The sequence below is a fragment of the Copidosoma floridanum genome, unplaced genomic scaffold (assembly GCF_036245765.1).
Source record: "Copidosoma floridanum isolate Cflo_tuat_1 unplaced genomic scaffold, Cflo_Japanese_pri ptg000004l, whole genome shotgun sequence".
In the NCBI taxonomy this organism is placed as follows: Eukaryota; Metazoa; Arthropoda; class Insecta; order Hymenoptera; family Encyrtidae; genus Copidosoma; species Copidosoma floridanum.
The window spans coordinates 20214809-20234208 of record NW_028321881.1 but is presented as its reverse complement, the minus strand read 5'-3'; the positions used below and the strand labels follow the sequence as shown (position 1 = coordinate 20234208).

At 31.4% G+C, this 19400-nt stretch overlaps 1 protein-coding gene across 1 annotated transcript in view; it reads left to right on the top strand.

The window, feature by feature from the left end:
• LOC106641725 (trehalase) overlaps positions 1-19400 on the top strand; it is a 346458-nt gene that overhangs the window by 208532 nt on the left and 118526 nt on the right. Inside the window, exons 6-7 of the mRNA XM_014356239.3 lie at positions 9401-9954; positions 10100-10356. Coding sequence (XP_014211725.2) covers positions 9401-9954; positions 10100-10356 — 811 coding nt within the window. The remainder of the gene's footprint in view (positions 1-9400; positions 9955-10099; positions 10357-19400) is intronic.

The following is a 19400-nucleotide window of genomic DNA, read 5'->3' as shown; positions in this document are numbered from 1 at the left end:
GAGGGAGTGAATAGCGGTGGTAGGTAAGCCGAGCGCCATGCTAGCCTCTTGTGATTAATTGTCTAATACTCCCTAATTCTAACTGCCAGAGATTGTTTTTGATGTTATCGTACCGTATACAATTAGACGCATACTTCATTTATTACACAATAATATTGCGTAAGTGAATTGTTATACTAAAAGCTTATTCAGACTCCAGAAGAAAATATTTTTAAAATTTTTAAAGCGACTAGTTTTTTTTTCATGTAACCTCCCTTTTTACCGACTCATCATTAATTCAAAATTTTATTTCATTTTCCTCAAAAAAACGGGGTTTATGAGAAAATACGATTACTCTATCTATTTTAACTACAAATGAAATGTATATTTCGTTTTATAAAATAAAATAACATTGACATCAAACTCTGGTAGTCTGAATTGATACACCCGGCAAGGCTTTGTCTGCAGACTGTCAGACTCCATGTTAACCCACCTTTAATCATGTATTATGTATGTCACATGACATCGATAATATCATGACACACGTTACTTAGACCTGTAAACAGTACATTATATGTTCCCATAAGAAAAAATGTTTCAGTGCAGTCGGTAAACCATCTCGTAAGTATACTTAACGTATATTAATTTTTTAAATTAATTAAAGTTAACTTGTAAACAAAACTTGTTGTAAAATTAGATAATCCGACCGAATCTGATTTGAGTATGGTTACTGAAGATATCAAAATATAAATCCAAACCTCTGGACCCCAGTTTTATTTTTTCGGCATTTAAAAAAAATAGAGAATTTAAAATACCATTAGTCTGAGGCGTCTTCTGAGAATTTTTTTTTAGATAGTCAATCGTAGCAAAAATCTGACAGTCAACTCCCGGAGGGTCAAGCTTCATATGAATGTATTTTTTGTTATTAAATATTTCAAATCTAGAATAAGTTATTAAAATAGTTTACAAAAGGGAAATCAGGGTAGAATTCCTTTGGATTCCTTTTTTTCACCAAGAATTATACTCTCTTATGTTTCGAAATGGGAAGCATAGTTTAGGCAAATATATTTTAGATTCAAGCTTAATGTTGTTTTCTCATCCCCTTACTAGCTCACTGATTTTATCAGACTGGGAAAAGACATTATAAAAAAGGAAGATAAATCCCATATTGTTTACAAGATTAATTGCAAGGATTGTAGTACTTGCTATGTTGGTTAAAGTAAGCATTGACTCTCTGATCGCTTACGTGAACACAGTAGGTGTGTTCACAATGGAGATGGAAGATCTGTGATTGCCGTGCATTGTCTTTCCAAGAACCACCAATTTTTATTTGACAGTTTCATGATTTTAGATATTAAACATAATAGATTTGAAAGGGAGTTTGCTGAAATGCCTTTTATTTCAATTTATAATGATAATGTTAATAGAAAATGTGATGTTAGTAAATTACCCTCTAAATGTAAAATTTTTATAAGTATAGTAAAGAATCAACTTTGCTAAATTATTTTTAACGTTTATTTATTTTCTTTTACATGTTGATGACATAAATGACATAAATTATGAAATATACGTACGTCTTGTACTGTTCACTTTATACAATACTTACAGCTATAATTTTTCGTGTATCAGCCTTTATGCTCAATACGACTTACACTTTATTCTTGTGATTGCGATTTGACTTTTACACTTTTTATAATTTTGACTGACTTTAATTTACTTTTTATGAAACAAAAAAAATTTTATTATGTATGTCAAAAAGATTCTTATTATTATATCATTAAAATTATGAATATATAGTTAGGCTACAGAGGATTTATGTGCAATGCTAGGGCTTGACCATTTACATTACTTTTTTTAATTAAGCTACTAAGAACAAAAAAATTTCTTAATATCTTATCTATTCTTTAACGTTTTCTATTCAATTATATTTATATAGTGTAAAGTCCCTGATGATGGCAATACTACATTGCCGAAATATTGGACAGACATAGTTTTTGTAACAATAAATAGTCCTGCTCAGCCAACAAAGTTTTTTCATTCTTCATTAATATAAATTTTGATGCTTCTCATAGAAACGTTCATAATTTAGCAATACCTGGCGTAATAAAAAAAGATATTATTAATTTTATTGGACAAAAAGACAACTCGTGATAGTTACCTAAAAAAAAAAGTGTCAAATAAATCAAAGATAAAATAACAAAAGAACTCTAGTACGTAAAAAGTCGATATTGTTTAATTTGAAAGAACCTTATGAAAAATTCAAATCAGAGTGTCCTGACTACAAAATTGGTTTAACAACATTCACTCTTTTAGCACCATAGCATTTCGTATTGGCTGGCAGCAGTGGCACAAATACAGTATGTGTTTGCACATATTATCAAAATGTAAAATTAATGTTAGAAGGTACGACATTTTTTGTCCTATTTGAAATTTTGTCAAGTCTTGAAAAATTTTTTTTTTATGCTTTGCTTTCTTTGCTTTGCTTTGAATTCCTGTAGTTATTTTATACGATTATTTTTAGGTCACTGAAATTTAATATAAATTTTAGAGTGCTGAAAAATGCTGTTATTTATTCAAAGTAACATTTAATATTGAAGAGTTTGTAACATGTTTGATTTATTATCTTTAAAAATTCTTGCCACATAATTTTATAGCCAAATCTCAGAGCAAGTTTTACATTAATCTCAAAACGAATTAAAAGGAAAATGATTTTCTAAGTGTGCTAGATTTCTTAAAAATACGCTTTCATTCGTTAAAACACAGCTCAGGCCTTTCATCAAAATAATAAACAATGTCCAGTATTTCCAGTAATCATTTATTATAAACAAAATGATGAACTTGAAAATTTGAGTATGGTTTTTCTCTTAGATTACCCAACTCATGATACCGTATGTGTGGGTATGATTCAGACAAAAGTAATCGATTATTTAAAAAACGAATTTTCACGAATTGATAAAATTGTTTATTTTTCTGATGGTGCTCACCAACAATGTAAGAATAAAAAAGCCTTTAAAAATTTATCATTGCATCATAAAGATTACGGAATTCTTGCAGAGTAGCACTATATTTTGCTATTGCCCACAGGAAAGGACTCTGGGGCGAATAAGGGGCAACAATCAAAGGTAATGCATCGATCGCTTGTTAAAAAAACCAAACAATTTTCAATGTTTCAGCTCTACGTAACTAGGCTAAAGATGCGATGAATAATGTTGCAATGCTTTTTGTGCTTCAAGATAAATACTTGAAGTATTCTAATTTTCATGAAACAAGATATTTAAATTTAAAAGACTATTAAAAGTACCTTAAGTTGTCATGCAATCGTACCAGATATAAATAACAAAAATCTTACTGTAAAAACTATTACGAAATCAAATCAAACCAATATTATTTATTTAAATTAAACAACATATTTTTAAACAGAAAAAATTCTTACTTATTTTCGACCTTGACTTTAAATTACTAATAAATTTATGTCAAATCACTATTTTTGAATTTATCAGTGGTCAAACTAAAGCTAGAAACAAGCTTGAGCTTTCGATTGATTCTTTGGTGAGTTCTCTAACTTGCTTATGAGCTGAGATATAGCCAAAACAGCACGCCACGAAATTCATCGAAAAAAGCCACTTTTTTCGTTTTTGCTTATACTCGATTTTCTTGTGGTAACTTTTTCCAGGGCCAAAAAATGGATGTCTCAAGAGTCAAACTGTATGTTCTTATCGAAACAACGAGAGTGACGTCTCGTAGGTATCTCATTTTTATACTCATTAATGGTGTGTTATTAAGTAAACATCTTTCGATAGCATTTATCAGAATATCGACATGTATTCATTTTTTAAAGATTTTTTTGAAACATCAGTCCTAAATCTTATCCTAATTTTATAAGACAAAGTAAAATTTGACGCTATTTCTGAAGATAAAATCAGAACTTGAAAAAGTTTGGGGAACGCACTGAAAAATGCATTTCGTTTTTTAATCGATTTTTTTTTATAGCAGCATTAAAATAAGATTCAATTAAATATAAACATAAAAAATTGCGTCAAATCCTACATAAAAATATCTCCTTTTTTTTCGAAACAAATTGAAAATGTTAGAAGTATGATAAAAAGGTCCATTTTTTCAAATACGCATAACTACGGGCATAGTTGATATTTTTTGCCAATACTTGGTGGATTATCTTAGCATGATGTACAGAATAAGTGTTTCCGGTACATACTGATTCTTAAAAATATTTTACGAAATACTGTCATTTAAAATTTAAAAAAAAAACTTTATTCTTAGTAAGCTAAGTACGTATTATGAGTAAAAATCGCCAGCAATAGTCTTTTCTTTTCTTTTTTTTTTTTTTTTTTTTTTTTTTCTTTATATTTTTTTACAAAGATATTTGAGGATTTCATGCTACAACGTATCATTTAAAGTTATTTGAAATATATTTGAAGTTATTTGAAACAAATTTGAAGTTATTTTAAACATACTGTAGGAAGTTTATTTAAAAAATGAAAACACTCCTTGAGGTGGTGGACTTCCATAAAATTAGAATTTTTCTTTGTTCTCTCATCATTATTTAGTGTATGATAATTATTAATTAAGTAGTCACTCTAACGGTTGTTTGGTAACATTTTTAATTGATGAAACAATTAAAAAGATCTTATTTATGTTATGTTGTGTCATGTACTAGTCACCATGTAAAGGTTGTGTCCATCGATGGGTGCCTAATTACTTACGATTTTTCTCTTATTTTACTCACCAGATCTTAATAAAATTTTTAAAACTGAATTAGTATAAGCCATCAAAAAGTGCTTCATTTTTTTTTTAAATTATCTGGGTAAATAAAATCAATTATAATCGCTACGGCCAACGTCCTTTTAAGTTAAATAAATCATAAAATAAAGCAAGTATAGCATTATGGTATGTCGTATTTAGCTACAGTCATCACTGTTAAATAGTAGAGTACTTTTTTTGCAACATTTTTACATTTTACTGCACGTTGTGTGACCTTCATAAAAATCTAGTACAGCAAAAAAAAAACATAAAATGTTGAACTTAATTTTTTCCTGCAAATTCTAGGACAAGTAAAAAAACGTATGTATCATTAAACTAATTCATATTTGATATGGTAGCTGACAAAATATGATGAGTTGTCTTTTTCTACAATAGACAAAAAAATAATTTTAAAAATTTTTAATAATTTTCCTTCAATTAATCAGACGAAATACGGAAAAAAATATGAAACAGATATTTTTTTTTCTACGTAAAATGATGGTACTACTAATAAAATGTATGCTAATCGACGAAGATAAAGCTCGCCAAAATTAAGAGTAACTTTCTTTTAGAGTTATATTTAGTTATGTTTATAACATATATGTATAACATGTTTTAGCGTAAGCCTTTGACTGATTTTGCTTATGTAAAAATCGAACTGCCGGAACTTCGTACATATTTTTTTCTTATTCGTTTTTTAAACTTAAAAAAATTATAGTCTTCAAAAAATTTCAATTCCAAAGTTCTAGTCCCATGATCCTTAAATAGGAAATCATTCTCTGTCTAGTGGCATATGCTCACTTTAAAAACTTTTAGAACAGAACAAAGTTATTTAAACGAGTATATGATTGAAAAATAAGAATCGGGAAATAATAAACATCCCGATGAATAAAATATTCAAGTAAAAAATATAAATTAAAAAAAACATTTACCTGTGAACCTTTTTTTTTTAATTTATCTAATAATTTGACAATAAAGCAACATTTCTACCTACTAGTAAAAAATCATATTTTGCTATTTTTATCTCTATATGATTGACATGCATGTAAAGTAATTATAAACTCAGCATCTTCAACACCATGTTATTGTAATATATGCAACTTTTTGCAATTATCCACAAGGTCTCCCACTTGTTCCACCACATATTATTAAAGTTTCCGATGACCTTCTCAAAGGATTTTTTGATTTCTCCTTCTTCAACGATACTTTCTGGATTCTAGATCTTGAACATCGTTTTCCTTGGTAGTAATCATCTTTCCTTGACCAGCTACCGACTTTTTGAAAAATTCTGCAGCATTCTTGACTCCTATAGCTTTTAAGATCAGATCTCTATTTTTAGTGACGACAACAACTTCCATAACAGCTCCTGTCTCGTCAGAGTTAAAGTTTGCCTCGATGGACTTAAATAAGTACTCCTACAATTTTTCACCTACCTTCACCTACCTGCTTCTTTTTACTCGTTCTGTTCCCTTGAGGGCACAGTCTAGGGATTTTTTCTGAGCATGGCGAGTGGAATCATCTCTTCTAGTGTTCTTCTTTAATTAGAATATGTTCTCATATGATTGCTGCTGATTTCCGGTGTTTAAGAGTAGCTTTCAGACCTTTTTCCATCCACCACCTGAGGAGGCGCCTGGTATGGAAAAACTAGCAAAACCTCACTCGTATATTACTTCTGATTTGTTCGTGAACTTAGTTGTTGAACATGTCATTCTGCTCTCAGTTTTTTGTCGTAGACATGTAGTAGTCTGCAACGATTGCTGGAACTATTCCGGCTTAGCCTAATGAGGTTAGCTTAAGACCAACGAAACGTTGCTTAAGGGCATGCATATGCTCTACTGTACCGGCTTATGCTCGATTGCATATTTTCATTTTAGTCTCTGGAAACCGATCCGAGTTGATTTTCCATTTGGGTATGGCTTAATTGATTGAAAATGAAGGGCGCTCTGGTCCCTTTGTCGCGAAATTCAATAACTAGCAAGTGCACTTTTGAGGGTAAGAAAGTCGGAAGAAGCACCTATATATAGATTTTTTTTTTTTTTTTTTTTTTATATTATAGTGCTCTACGTCCGGCTCCTTTTTAATAAGGGCACTACTATGGGCACTTAGCACTTGGGAAAGGGACAAGGAAAGGGATGGGAGGCCTCCCATCACTGGGAGGGGGGTAGGGGGAATTAGGCAAATTTGCTGCGAGAAGGTCGCCTAAACCCTCCTCGAGGAGCATTGCGTGGTGAAAAAGCACATGTGAAAGACACAGAGGTACTTTGCCCGTAAAAGTCGCACTGGCCGGGAATTGAACCACGGTCTCCCGCGTGCCAATCCACGACCTAGCCGACCGAGCCACCGCGCGCTCTCCTATATATAGATGCTTTGTTGTTATCTGCTGTTCACTGTCTACATGTATTCCCGCGTCCAGCTGTCCCCCGTTCCGTTCGTTCCTCGATTCCGCATCGTGCATTAGGGCTATTGTGTCGGCGCTGAATTTGAATATTTTGCTGGATAGTTTCAAGGCGTAATAAAAAAAACTAACGTGTTGTATAACGGATAGCATAAAAAAGTGACAGACATCGATAAACCATCGGTTGTAGGTAATCAGTAGTAATATGTTATAAAAGCTTATTTTACATCACTTTTTCTAAATCTGCATTACAAAACAATGCATAGCTTTTATAGCATATTACTACTGATTACCTACAACCGATGGTTTATCGATGTCTGTCACTTTTTTATGCTATCCGTTATACAACACGTTAGTCTTTTTTATTACGCCTTGAAACTATCCAGCAAAATATTCAAATTCAGCGCCGACACAATAGCCCTAATGCACGATGCGGAATCGAGGAACGAACGGAACGGGGGACAGCTGGACGCGGGAATATATATAGACAGTGAACAGCAGATAACAACAAAGCATCTATATATAGGTGCTTCTTCCGACTTTCTTACCCACAAAAGTGCACTTGCTAATTATTGAATTTCGCGACAAAGGGACCAGAGCGCCCTTTTTTTTCAATCAATTAAGCCATACCCAAATGGAAAATCAACTCGGATCGGTTTCCAGAGATGAAAATGAAAATATGCAATCGAGGTAAGCCGGTACAGTAGAGCATATGCATGCCTTTAAGATAACATCAAATATTATGGAATCTTCATTTTTGTTCTTTGATTAGCTCTTTAATGACTGTCTACTTATGCACTGATTCTACTAGTCATAATATTACGTTCATTTTTATAACATGTATTCCTGATGAAGTCTTAACGTAATGAATAAAATCATAATTGATTTTTCATTAATCCTTTATTGATGAAGAAAAGATTTTTTTTGTTTAAGCTGCAGTAAGACTAGAAATGGGTTAAAGAGGGGGATGTCGGGAAAATGATACAATGATGAAGACAGTAAGAAATCAAGCATAACGAGTTTCGCAATAAATGGACTGGAGTCTGAACTAATAAACTTTTATGTTTATTTAAATACCCCATGGTACTAAATTTATTTTATCGTTTAAATTAAGAATAATCCTTCTCATAGTGTTTCTATAAACGAATCAAAAAAGAGCACGTGTTATACACCTGTTACAAAATAAGTAAAGTATCTTTACTCTGAACGAATTGTTACTTTCTCGTCAACTTCTAATTTCCAATGAGTAAATTAACTCAATCATAAGATCATGATATTAACGGGAATACATCATCATTGTTAATTACTAAAAAATTTGTGTGCCAAAGAAAGGTACTATTTTCGTAAACAGGCAAAAAACAGCAAATGTAGGCTAAAATTGGGTTCTACCTTAAATCAAAACCAGAGTTAGGTATTGTACCCTTAAAATTTAGAATTAGTGGCCTCAACATTACCCAATAACGTGAGACAACTGATATTCCAAGAGCTAACTGTAAGAACATAATTAAAGTACTTCAACGAAAAAATCAGAAATATCTAGAATCATTCAGTGCATAAGAGTACAAAAAAAGATAATTTAAAATAATGTTGTTAAAGTGACGTAAACAATAAGTGTACAAATCGTTAGATCTCACTCATAAAACTTATTGTGTTACTTGCTGTTCTATTTTTACCTTATTCTCAAAAGATACTGTCTATGCAAGGAACGATAGAATAGAAATTTTAATTGTTTACCTCAACGAGTAGAACTTCCAATTCATAAACAATTACTTTGGTCCAAAGTATGTTATCAACTAATGTATACTGTTAAAAAGTTAAGAAATTCCTATTAAATTGTAAGTAATACTAATAGAAACTGATCATGAAAAAAATTTTTTAAATTCATCTAAATTTTGTACTTGAAAATAATTTTAATGAACAATTTTTTCATTGCTTGAATCGCATATTTAAAAAAAGGCTTAATTGTTTTCTACATTGCCAAATAGCAGTTCATGAGCTAAGTGATTTATCATTTATTTGGATTTTCATTTGGACTGGAATAGTTTTCCCATAATCTAATAGATTTTTACTTTTTTTACAAAAAAAATCATTAAGCTGAGAATTGATGAACATGTATATCAAACGTGAATGTAGACAAATGACTTTTATTTTTAAGCATCCAGACACTTGCCACTTTATTCCACCATCAAAACATATTGCATGTATACATAATAAGAAAATAAGTTTAATATCAACCACATTGACTATATTTTTGAATGACTATTTTAGGCAATCTGACGAACCTTAAGACTCGCTTTATCATTCCTGTGGATCTAAATGCACTCATTTACAAGAATGCGGTGTTGCTGGCACAGTACAACTTGCACTTTGGTAACAAGACCAATATGGATAACTACAACCGTCGTGCGACTGAATGGGAGCAAGCAGTTACCGCTATTCTTTGGCATGACGAAGTTGGTGCCTGGCTTGATTATGACATGTTGAACAACATAAAACGTGATTACTTTTATCCCACAAACGTTCTGCCTTTATGGACGGGCTGCTACAATTCTCAACGGCGTGAAGAACACATTTCCAAAGCCCTTAAATACCTCGATAAAAACAATATCATGGAGAATCATGGTGGTATTCCCGCCACCCTTGAACACTCTGGTGAGCAGTGGGATTATCCTAATGCATGGCCCCCTCTTCAGGACTTTATAATTATGTCACTTGATAACACCAATGACTCCTGGGCCAAGCAGCTAGCATATGACCTTAGCAAGATCTGGGTGCGTAGTAACTACAAAGCTTTCAACAAAACAAACAGCATGTATGAAAAGGTGAGCATAATAATATATCACTTGTGGTATTTTATGTAAATGAAGGTTTTTTCATTGCTCCTATTATCAGTTCTTTTTTTTTAAATGGAACAAACATTTATTAATATTACAAAGTTAGTAATCATATTTCTCTTTTGTTTTATAGTACGATGCGACGGTGCTAGGTGGTTATGGAAGTGGTGGCGAGTATGAGGTACAGTTGGGGTTTGGATGGTCTAATGGTCTTATCATTGACTTGCTAGATAAGTACGGTGACCGGCTTACTATTGAAGATAGTTTTCTAGCTTCCAATACAACAATGACGCGCAATCAAGCTGGCCTGGTGGCGATGGTCTCGACATCTGGTCAACTTGTGACTGGTGTCTGCGCCCTCATCATATCTCTGGCTGCGGGTTTCATTGGGTGAGGTTAGTTCTGTTTATCTTACCTGAATTTTCATACTATTCTCGTTTTTACTTATTTTTGTTTGCGTGTGTATATTGGATGCTTAAATGTGTTTCCACTCTTTACTCACATTGTCATTAACATTACTTAAGCGTAAAGTTAAAGAGGGCTTATCATTTACATAAAATAACTGTAAACAAGCTTTCAGATTTAACATATTTTGTTATATTGCAGTATTATTAACAATCTGCCTTACTATATTATAAATGTCAAGTTTTGTTCTTACAAAACAGTATGACACTGATAGTAAACAGCGAGTTATACAGAAGTAAGGTTCTGTTAAAGAGTATTTAGTGGGATCAAAAAATTGTAATATGGTGCGAGTCACTGAAACCAAATGCAACTATCATTGCTAATCAATATCAGAAAAAATAGCGTATCTAATTAAAGTACTCAAGAAAAAAAGTCCAGAATATGTCAAAACGCATAACAATTGTATTTTTTGTCATACAAGTGCCATTGTCACCAGGACTACTTTAGTGTTTACATGGATGTGTATGGATTGCAATCCCGTCGAAAAATATGAAGATATTTTTTCGGGCTTTTTGAATGGAATAAGTATCCAAGATTCTGAAACCCCACTTACCCACTTTCTAAAAATCAAATAGGACATTTGTCTGATGATGTCTGGACCTCTAGGGCTTCCTTTTTAAATGGAAGTTAATCCCTGGTCAGCTCATAGGTACAGTCAATATTGGTTTTTAAAAAGTTCAGTACAGAAGGTAGACAGTTAATCAGAAAAAAAAGGTTAGTACAGAAGGTAGATAGTTCATCAGAAAAAATCATTATTTTAACCTTTACAATGGTTAGAGTATGCTTGAGACCATTACTGCACTTTGTAAATAGTATCCAGTTTAATAGATGATCGAGTCGTTTGAGAAGAACTTTTAAATAAGCCTTCACACGAGAAAAAGGAACAACAATGGTAGAGGTTAGAGATAAAACATGTACGTAAAAACTCCATAACTGAATATACGTGGAATATAAATACCATACTACAGAAAACTACATTGATGAACGAATTTTTATGAAGAATAAATAATTCTTTTTATAATAGCATTAGCTTATTACCTGAAAACTGGCAAAAGGTTATTATAGGGATAACGATGGAAAATACATTGAAAAAAACGTATTTAGTTTTTTTATTTTAGCAAATTATTGAATTTTACCCCCCCTAAAATAAAAAAATATAAAACAATGGAAACTTATTTTAGTATCTAATGTATAGATGCACATTCGTATGTTTGTAAAAAATAAATTTTGAAACTTTTGTGAAACTTCTAATATCTTTCATACAATTTTTTTCTGTTTCAGATACTATTGGCTTCGGAATAATTTCAAGCATCTGATTGTTTAAGTAGTTTATCATACAAGGAGCTTATTTGTACAGCTATTTATTATAGGAACCTTCAATATACCTCTAGTAGTGTGTCTGTCATTTACACAAAATTTTTTCTTTATTTTCTGTCTAAAAAATAAGAAATACACTTTTTGAGGAAATTACAAAAGAAAAGTCTTTACAAAAAAACTGTTCAGCATTGCTATACAACACTTATGTTAGGCACCCTTTTTATTCTCAATCTATGTGCTCCATTCACATTTAGTGCTTAATGGCCTTCACACAGCGAAAGAAAAACATGTTAAAAAACTTTTAAATTAGAGACTATATGCCAAAAGTATTCATTCAGAGCTTATTCATATTCAAAGCTGGTGTTTTAACAGACAGAAATAGAAACACTTCTTTCTTGGCCTTCTATTAACAATCATATAAAACCGTCAAGTATCTAAAACATAAAATTTTTTAGTTGCAACATTCCTTCGCGAGATTTTATTCGTGCTAGGTATGATAACTTTTCTTTATATACAATAAAGTAAAAACAAATGTTCATCTTTTCTGATTACTTAATGTTTTTTTGATTAATAATATTGTTTTGTTTCAAATTTTCTTTCACATTATTTTCAAAGCAAACAAAAATTTCGTGAAATGACAGATACTTTTACTTTAATGTAAACAAATCCATTTTTTTTTTTTTTAATTAAAAAATATATTAAGAGTCAAAATTCAATATATAAAAAAAAAAAAAAAAAATTAAAAAATCAATCTAGTATAGCTAATTCATGTACCATACAAAAGTAATGATTGTATCACTTTTAGAAGATTCCAACATTTAAAAAATTTAGGTGCCCCTTGTACTTCTTAAGCTGAGTGGTTACTTTGATTCAATTTAGCTGCACCTATACTTTGCCTCGAAGTAACATAGAGGTATGAGAATACAGTAGCAGAGAAAAGCAGTTGAGAATCGAGTAGCATAAAGTGGCAGTTGAAAATTGATTGGTACGAGAGAAAGCACTTTATAATGTTGGTAAACGCTGTATGTAGGGTTCCACTGTAAATTAAGGGTACGAAAATAATGAAATAATTAGTTGGAAAGCTGAAATTTTATCTTTATTAGTACAACATAACCTACGAATTCTACGGTTGGCGATTCCGTAACAGATGGTGTGAAACGCTCTATATTATAATGATTTGATGGTATGGAATTCCTTACCTATGACATACCTTCTTTTAAAAAATCAAGTGGTTTCTCATGCCAAAATTTCCTCTGTTAAGATTTGTAATTCCTAATACGTTTCTTACTTCTTATAGTTATTTAATTTCTTAACTTTAAGTACTTCCGTAGGTGAGTTCTACACTACAGAGTAAACTAACGATTTCTGATCGGTGACTTTGAGAAAACGTGTAACGGAAATGAATTTTGCATTTAATCTCCCCCTTTTTCCTGGCCTCACCCGGCCTTTTTCTGCTCCTTTTGCCTTATCCCACTGACCCTGCCACCCTGCACATACCATACCACACTATACTGTCCAAGCGCATATGCCAAGAAAGTCAACTGTTATTTTCATTGAATTTTAATCTTTTATGCTACAACTAATTATACAGATATAAAAAGAAAATAGACACTTTTTTCAAGAAACAAACCACCGATCTTCTGCACGCTAGCAGAGTATCTTATCCACTCTACTACTAACCACTCCAATAAATAGAAGTTTTTTTTTCATTGTTATAGTGTAATTCGTAACTTTTTTGTAATTTAAATATTCATTTGCTGCTTATTAATTCATTTAGTTTAATTATACATACTTTTATTCGATACATTATTCATTTAAAAATATAGTTTCTTTTAAAATTAAATAGTTTTTTCCAAAGCATATTAAAAAGTATGTTTTAGCAGCTGCTTTTCTACACATCAATTAATATTTATTTAGTTCTTATCAATTGCTTAGTTCTAACATAAAAGAATAAGCAATTATCTTTACAATTTTTTCATTTCTTTTTTTTCAAAATTTTCAAGATTTTTTGAGCTGTTTTACATTTTTAAATCTTTTTTTTATTAATTCTGATTTTTTTCATACGAGATTCTATTAACACATTAATTGATTTTTATTTAGTTTCATTCTATAACAATTTTTTCATTCGTGATAAAGGTCATTTTTTGACTTAAGGACGTTTATCACAGTTAGCTGGGTAAAGATTCAGAGAGATGAGAGGAGTGCAAATATGCAGCAACGTTGCAATTACTTTGCTTAAATAAACATATTTATAAACTAGCGGCAACCCGTCTCGGCTTCGCCCGAGACTTACTAAATGGAACACCGTCGGGTGTTAACATGTAATGTAAAACGTTTTCAGTTAGTCATTTTACTTCTATTCCTGACACTTCTCAGAACAAAAATCTTCCTATTAAAAACATATTAGTTCGGAATCCATACAGTTTATTTGTTCAAATAATAAGCTGTAAAAAATAAAAAAAATACCATTATGCTGAAAAGTACTGTGAATTCCTTATGACAAAAAATAATCGTTGGCCCTGAAGGGCCGTTGATTTGCAGTTTTTTCTGTATAATCTATGAAAAGGACTATCTTTTGAAGCTGTTAAGATTTAAAACTTCCAAAAAATATGTATTAAAAAAAATTTTTTTCTCTTATCTCACAACTTTATTACCAGAGCAACAAAGTCCTGGAGCTTAAACTCTACATTTTTTGTTGTCACAAAAACACAAATAAATTTTCTACTTATTTAAAAATCTGAATTTAGATCTTCAAAGATTTCAGGGATTACTGTGAGGGTACAATGAAAAGCTGATCTCTCACGTAATGGATTATTTATTTGTGGATTTTGACACTGCTGTTACAATCTCGATAAATTTTCTGCGTCACTTTCTTGACGCCTAAAATTGTATTTATTAGATACATTTCAAGTTTTTCTTCCAATTCACGCTTTTGTGACTTTTAGCATGCTTAAGACTTTTGTGACCCCTAATGGCTGTTTTCTGTCAACTTTGTTAAGTTCTAATATATTTTTTGGCAAGGTAGTTCGACGTCCGATGGCCCTAAAAAAGACTGGTGAGCTTCTTAAGTAAACTCTTTCTTGACTTCAGTTAACAGCAATTGTGACTGCCTGGATACCTCAGGGTAATATTATCTGGCCTGCTGTTGAACTCCCAGACTGATCGGGAAAAAAATTGCCAAGTTCGAAGCCTTGGAGCTAGTGACAGAGATCTTTCCCAACGTCTCCTAGTGTAACGTCGAAGACATTGGTGTCAAAAGCACTTTTTTTGCGGACTCAGTTATATTGATAATCGAAGATGAAGAGATCGGTTCGTGATGCTTGCCCGTTAGAGACTGTCCCGTCAGCTCAAGTTTTTTTCCCTTCATAGCTGTTAGGTTCGTCCAGCGCAGACCTTGGAGAGGATCGGTGATTTCTGGTTGAATGCTTAGAGTCGAGAGGGTAATGTAGGGTCGTTGGTCATTGGGGTACCCCGCCATGCGAAGAACAACTCCGCTCGTGATGACTCCCAGTGAATGACTGCCTTGGTTTAATAGTGGCCGTCTTTAGTTAACATAGTCTTTTAGTCGACGAATCGTTTCCGGAAATGGTGATAAAAATGTATTTGTTGGCAAGGTAGTTTAAACTTAAGTGGCCCTTAAAAAATCCATGAGATTAATGGTTAAGTAAGGAACGTAAATACTCACAATGGCCCTAAAAAGTGCCAGTGGTGAAATTTCCAGCTATTCCTTATTATTATTCCTGATGACGAGCTGGCTGCGGGTAGCTTGACTCTTACCCTTGACGACTCTATGTACGGAGACTGTGAGGAAGGTACGCTGCTGACCAAAGAATATCTCATCTTCGGGTCGTTCCCTGGATAACCAACCACTCATTGTTAGTCAGAATAATGTGGTAATGTCGTTGGGGACACGACCACTGAGAAGGGTATCGTTATGGCTGCCCGCATACTTCATGGCTGCCCTCCCTGACCTAAATTGGTACCCAAAAATTCTCTGACGGCACCAGGTGGGATGGTGGACCAGCTTCACAACTCTGAAGTGTTGGAGCAAGTTGTGCTCTGGCTCGATACGTCTTCTAGTATTCTGCCGGAGACGTCATCGGTTACAATAATTTTTTATTAGTGGCTCTCGTCAATCCTGGGGATTCAGGGTGGATGTAGACATAGGTGCCTTGCCCATTAGAGAAGAGTGTCGTCGGTAACCAGGATACCCAGCTGCACGACTATCTTCTACATTCTCGATGCAGCTCACTGAACTACCGGTACATGACTGCAGTAACTTTTGGGACGCTCCAGCGTATCATAACCACACTTAGTTAATTCGTTTACAGGTAGCCTCGATTTGATGTCGACGCTACCTAGCGGATCGTACTGAACTAAAGTGAAAAGCTGGCGTATTTTTGTAAAACTTTAAGCTTATTTATTGCTATTGTTATTAAATTTTTTAAGATAAAAACTACACTTAAACCATCCAGGAAGTGTCAAGGATCAGGTTGAAAAATTTTAGCAAAATCGGTTCAGTAGTTTTCGTGGTTAGCGATTACAACGGTTTTAGCGACTTTGCTTTATATATTAGTAAGATACGCTTTTATGCATACTCAACCCCTTCTTCTTTAATTTATTACAAAAAAAACTCGTTGGCTCATTAGAACAATCAATAGGCATATCTTATAGTTATGTATCATGCACAAAATTTCTGATTTTTTAAGTTTAAACACATCAAAAACTGTACAGTTAACCAGTCTACAATTTTCGTGGGTATTTTTTATGCTACAGCCAATACACGCTTGTGTTTCAATAATATCTTTCAAAAAAACCTGTGTGTGATGAACGTCCTTCAGTGACATTAACTGGCATGTAAAACTATACTCTATTGAAGATAAAGTGATACTATAGGATGTGTCTCCCCCTTTTAGATATACATACATTGTGGGTATTTAAAATGCGACTAAAAACGAGTGTATGAGCGTATGTGATAGATGCAAGCGTAAAGCTAGAGATGTAATCAGCTTTGGTGGTAGGAAGTTGTTTTAAAATTATCGAAAGATACGATGGAAGTGCACAGTCTCTTGTGCTTGCTAGATTGGCAGCTCGTCGTGCTATAACTTTAATTTAAACTTTTTTTATCTACGATGTATATTTTTTATAAATATTCATGTATTCAATATAAAAATATTCATTGAAACCACACCTTATTACCAAATATCCTCATTCAAACGGGAACTGCATTTCCTTCGATATATTGTAGTGGGTTATTTAAAATATAGTTTCATAGATGGTATTTCCATTCATATAAAAGTTGCCATAGAAGTCGAACTTTTCACTTGTTTTTATTAGACTGGTAGTAAATAATACAAGTCAACATTTTAGATAAATAGGCGTCTTATTTTACTGATTACATATATGGAAGATAAAGCAGATGGTGTTCATCAACATTCATGATGAACTTAAGTTAAAGCTACTGATATGTTGCGCATTTTTGATCATCTTAAATCTTGACTTGTAGTATCGACTACCACTGCAATATTAAAATTACAAGTGACTGTTACATTATTATTATTATTATTTTTTTTTTTCAATTTAAACTTAAAATTAAAAGAAAAAAAAAGAAAAAAGTCTGAAAGTGGAAAATAAAGAGTTAAAATCATAAAAAAGTAACATTAAATTTTTACATGAGAAATCACTTGATTAATTACGTGATTTCTAAAACAAGAAATATCTGTAATTTTTAGAACCAATAATTACATATAATTCTTTTATCAAATCTCTGCCTTCAAAAATCTTAACAAAAGCAGAAAATTTGTAACAATTTTTAAAGGTATTATGTAGTAAATTTCTAATTTGTAGCACTTACATTTAAAATATTTATATGTATTTTGTAGGTATTAAAATATAACGCTGTTCAATAACTTAAACTTTAAAATAAGCTTTTTTTTAAACATTGAACTTGAATATCTGTATCATTTTAATATATAATTAAACACCTAAAATTTATAAATAGTTCAAATAAAACAAAGTTATTAAATAAAATTTTGAATAATCAATATTATATTTCAAAAATAGATCTTCTTCTACTTCACTGATTAATGAAAAATATTTATCAGTGCCTCAATATCAAGTATTTTTTGAGAGGGAGTCCATTCGTTCAAAGTCTATTTTCAGGTAGTAAATGAGTCCCAAATTTCTTACCAATGTCATTTTTCCTCAAGATATTTTTATTTTCTACTCATTCAATTCCGTGGTGATAGATATAAATTTTGTGCATTTGGCAATTTTTACATACTAATGTAACTTGTCACAGTGAGGTTATACAACAAAATTATTTGGATTTCCACGAATCATAAGATTTTTAAACTTTTATGAGATTGGTTACAGGTATTAATTTTTTGCTGCATCTGTACCCCAGCTTTTAGACTATGGGTGCTTGTACATGGGTGTCTTAAAATCTTAATCCTGTCAGCCAAATCTTTGGTGGGGGATTCAGTTCAAACTGATATTAACTGAATACTGATATAATTTATTTTAAATAAAAAAATTGATACTCTATTCAAAATCCAACTATGTAACGCGGATTCATTATAACGTTGAAAACTTATTTAGGCATCAAATAAAATTTTTTTACAATTTACGTTCATACTATCCTTTTGTCAGCATAACCTCTCTTTTTATGTACCAAGCGTTAAGGAAAATTTTTTTAGTTTTGAGGCCTAATGTCTTCCAATGCTATACATCACAATTACGTAATATAATTTTACTATAAATAGGATGCCCATAATCTTGTTTAAAACAAATTAAAGCAGTATTTAGTTAACGTTACTTTAAATTGAATCATCCACCAAAAGTTTAGCGTACAGGCTTCAGACTTTAAGATGCCCACACTGAAAAAAAAAATTACTAGTTCCAAGTAATATTACTTGATTAAGAAAATTGCATACCAGAATAGTTCCAAGAAAATATTGTCTAGAATCAAAGATACACAACCACTCGTATTAAGTAAATATAGTTTAAACGATGATGTACATTTTCTTAAAATAAAAATATGTTTACTAGATTAAAAAACACATTTGATTATTTCGAAGTTTAGTTTTCATATGACAAAAAAAAATTCCTACAACTAGTAAATATTTTTTGAATTCTAACTAACGTGTACTACATTGAAAACTGTATTATCTTGCAACAAGAAATTATTTACTACTTTTAATTAAATTTACGAATGAATCGAAAATTTGTTTTTTTATTCCACAAAAATATTTGTCAGTAATTAATAAATAGTTTCTAAAATCTAAAAAAGTTTTTTTCTCAACAAAATTATATTTTCTTAAGACAAGAGAATATTTTTTTACTTTTAGTAACGTAAGAATTAAAGAAATATTTGTATTTTTACTTCAAAAAAAATATTGTTTAGTCTTGAGTAAAGATTTTTTCAAGTCTAGAAACCATATGCACAATTCAAAAAATTTTTTTTTCCTAGGATTCATTTACTATAAAATAAAAAGTGTGTTATTCAAACAATCAAAAATTTATTGTTTCACTTTTAAGAAACATTTTGTAGTATCTACCAAATATTTTTTCAAATATACATAATATACGTCAATTTTAAAGTGATATTTTCTGGTAACAAAAAAATGATTATTAAACATAAATTAACGTTT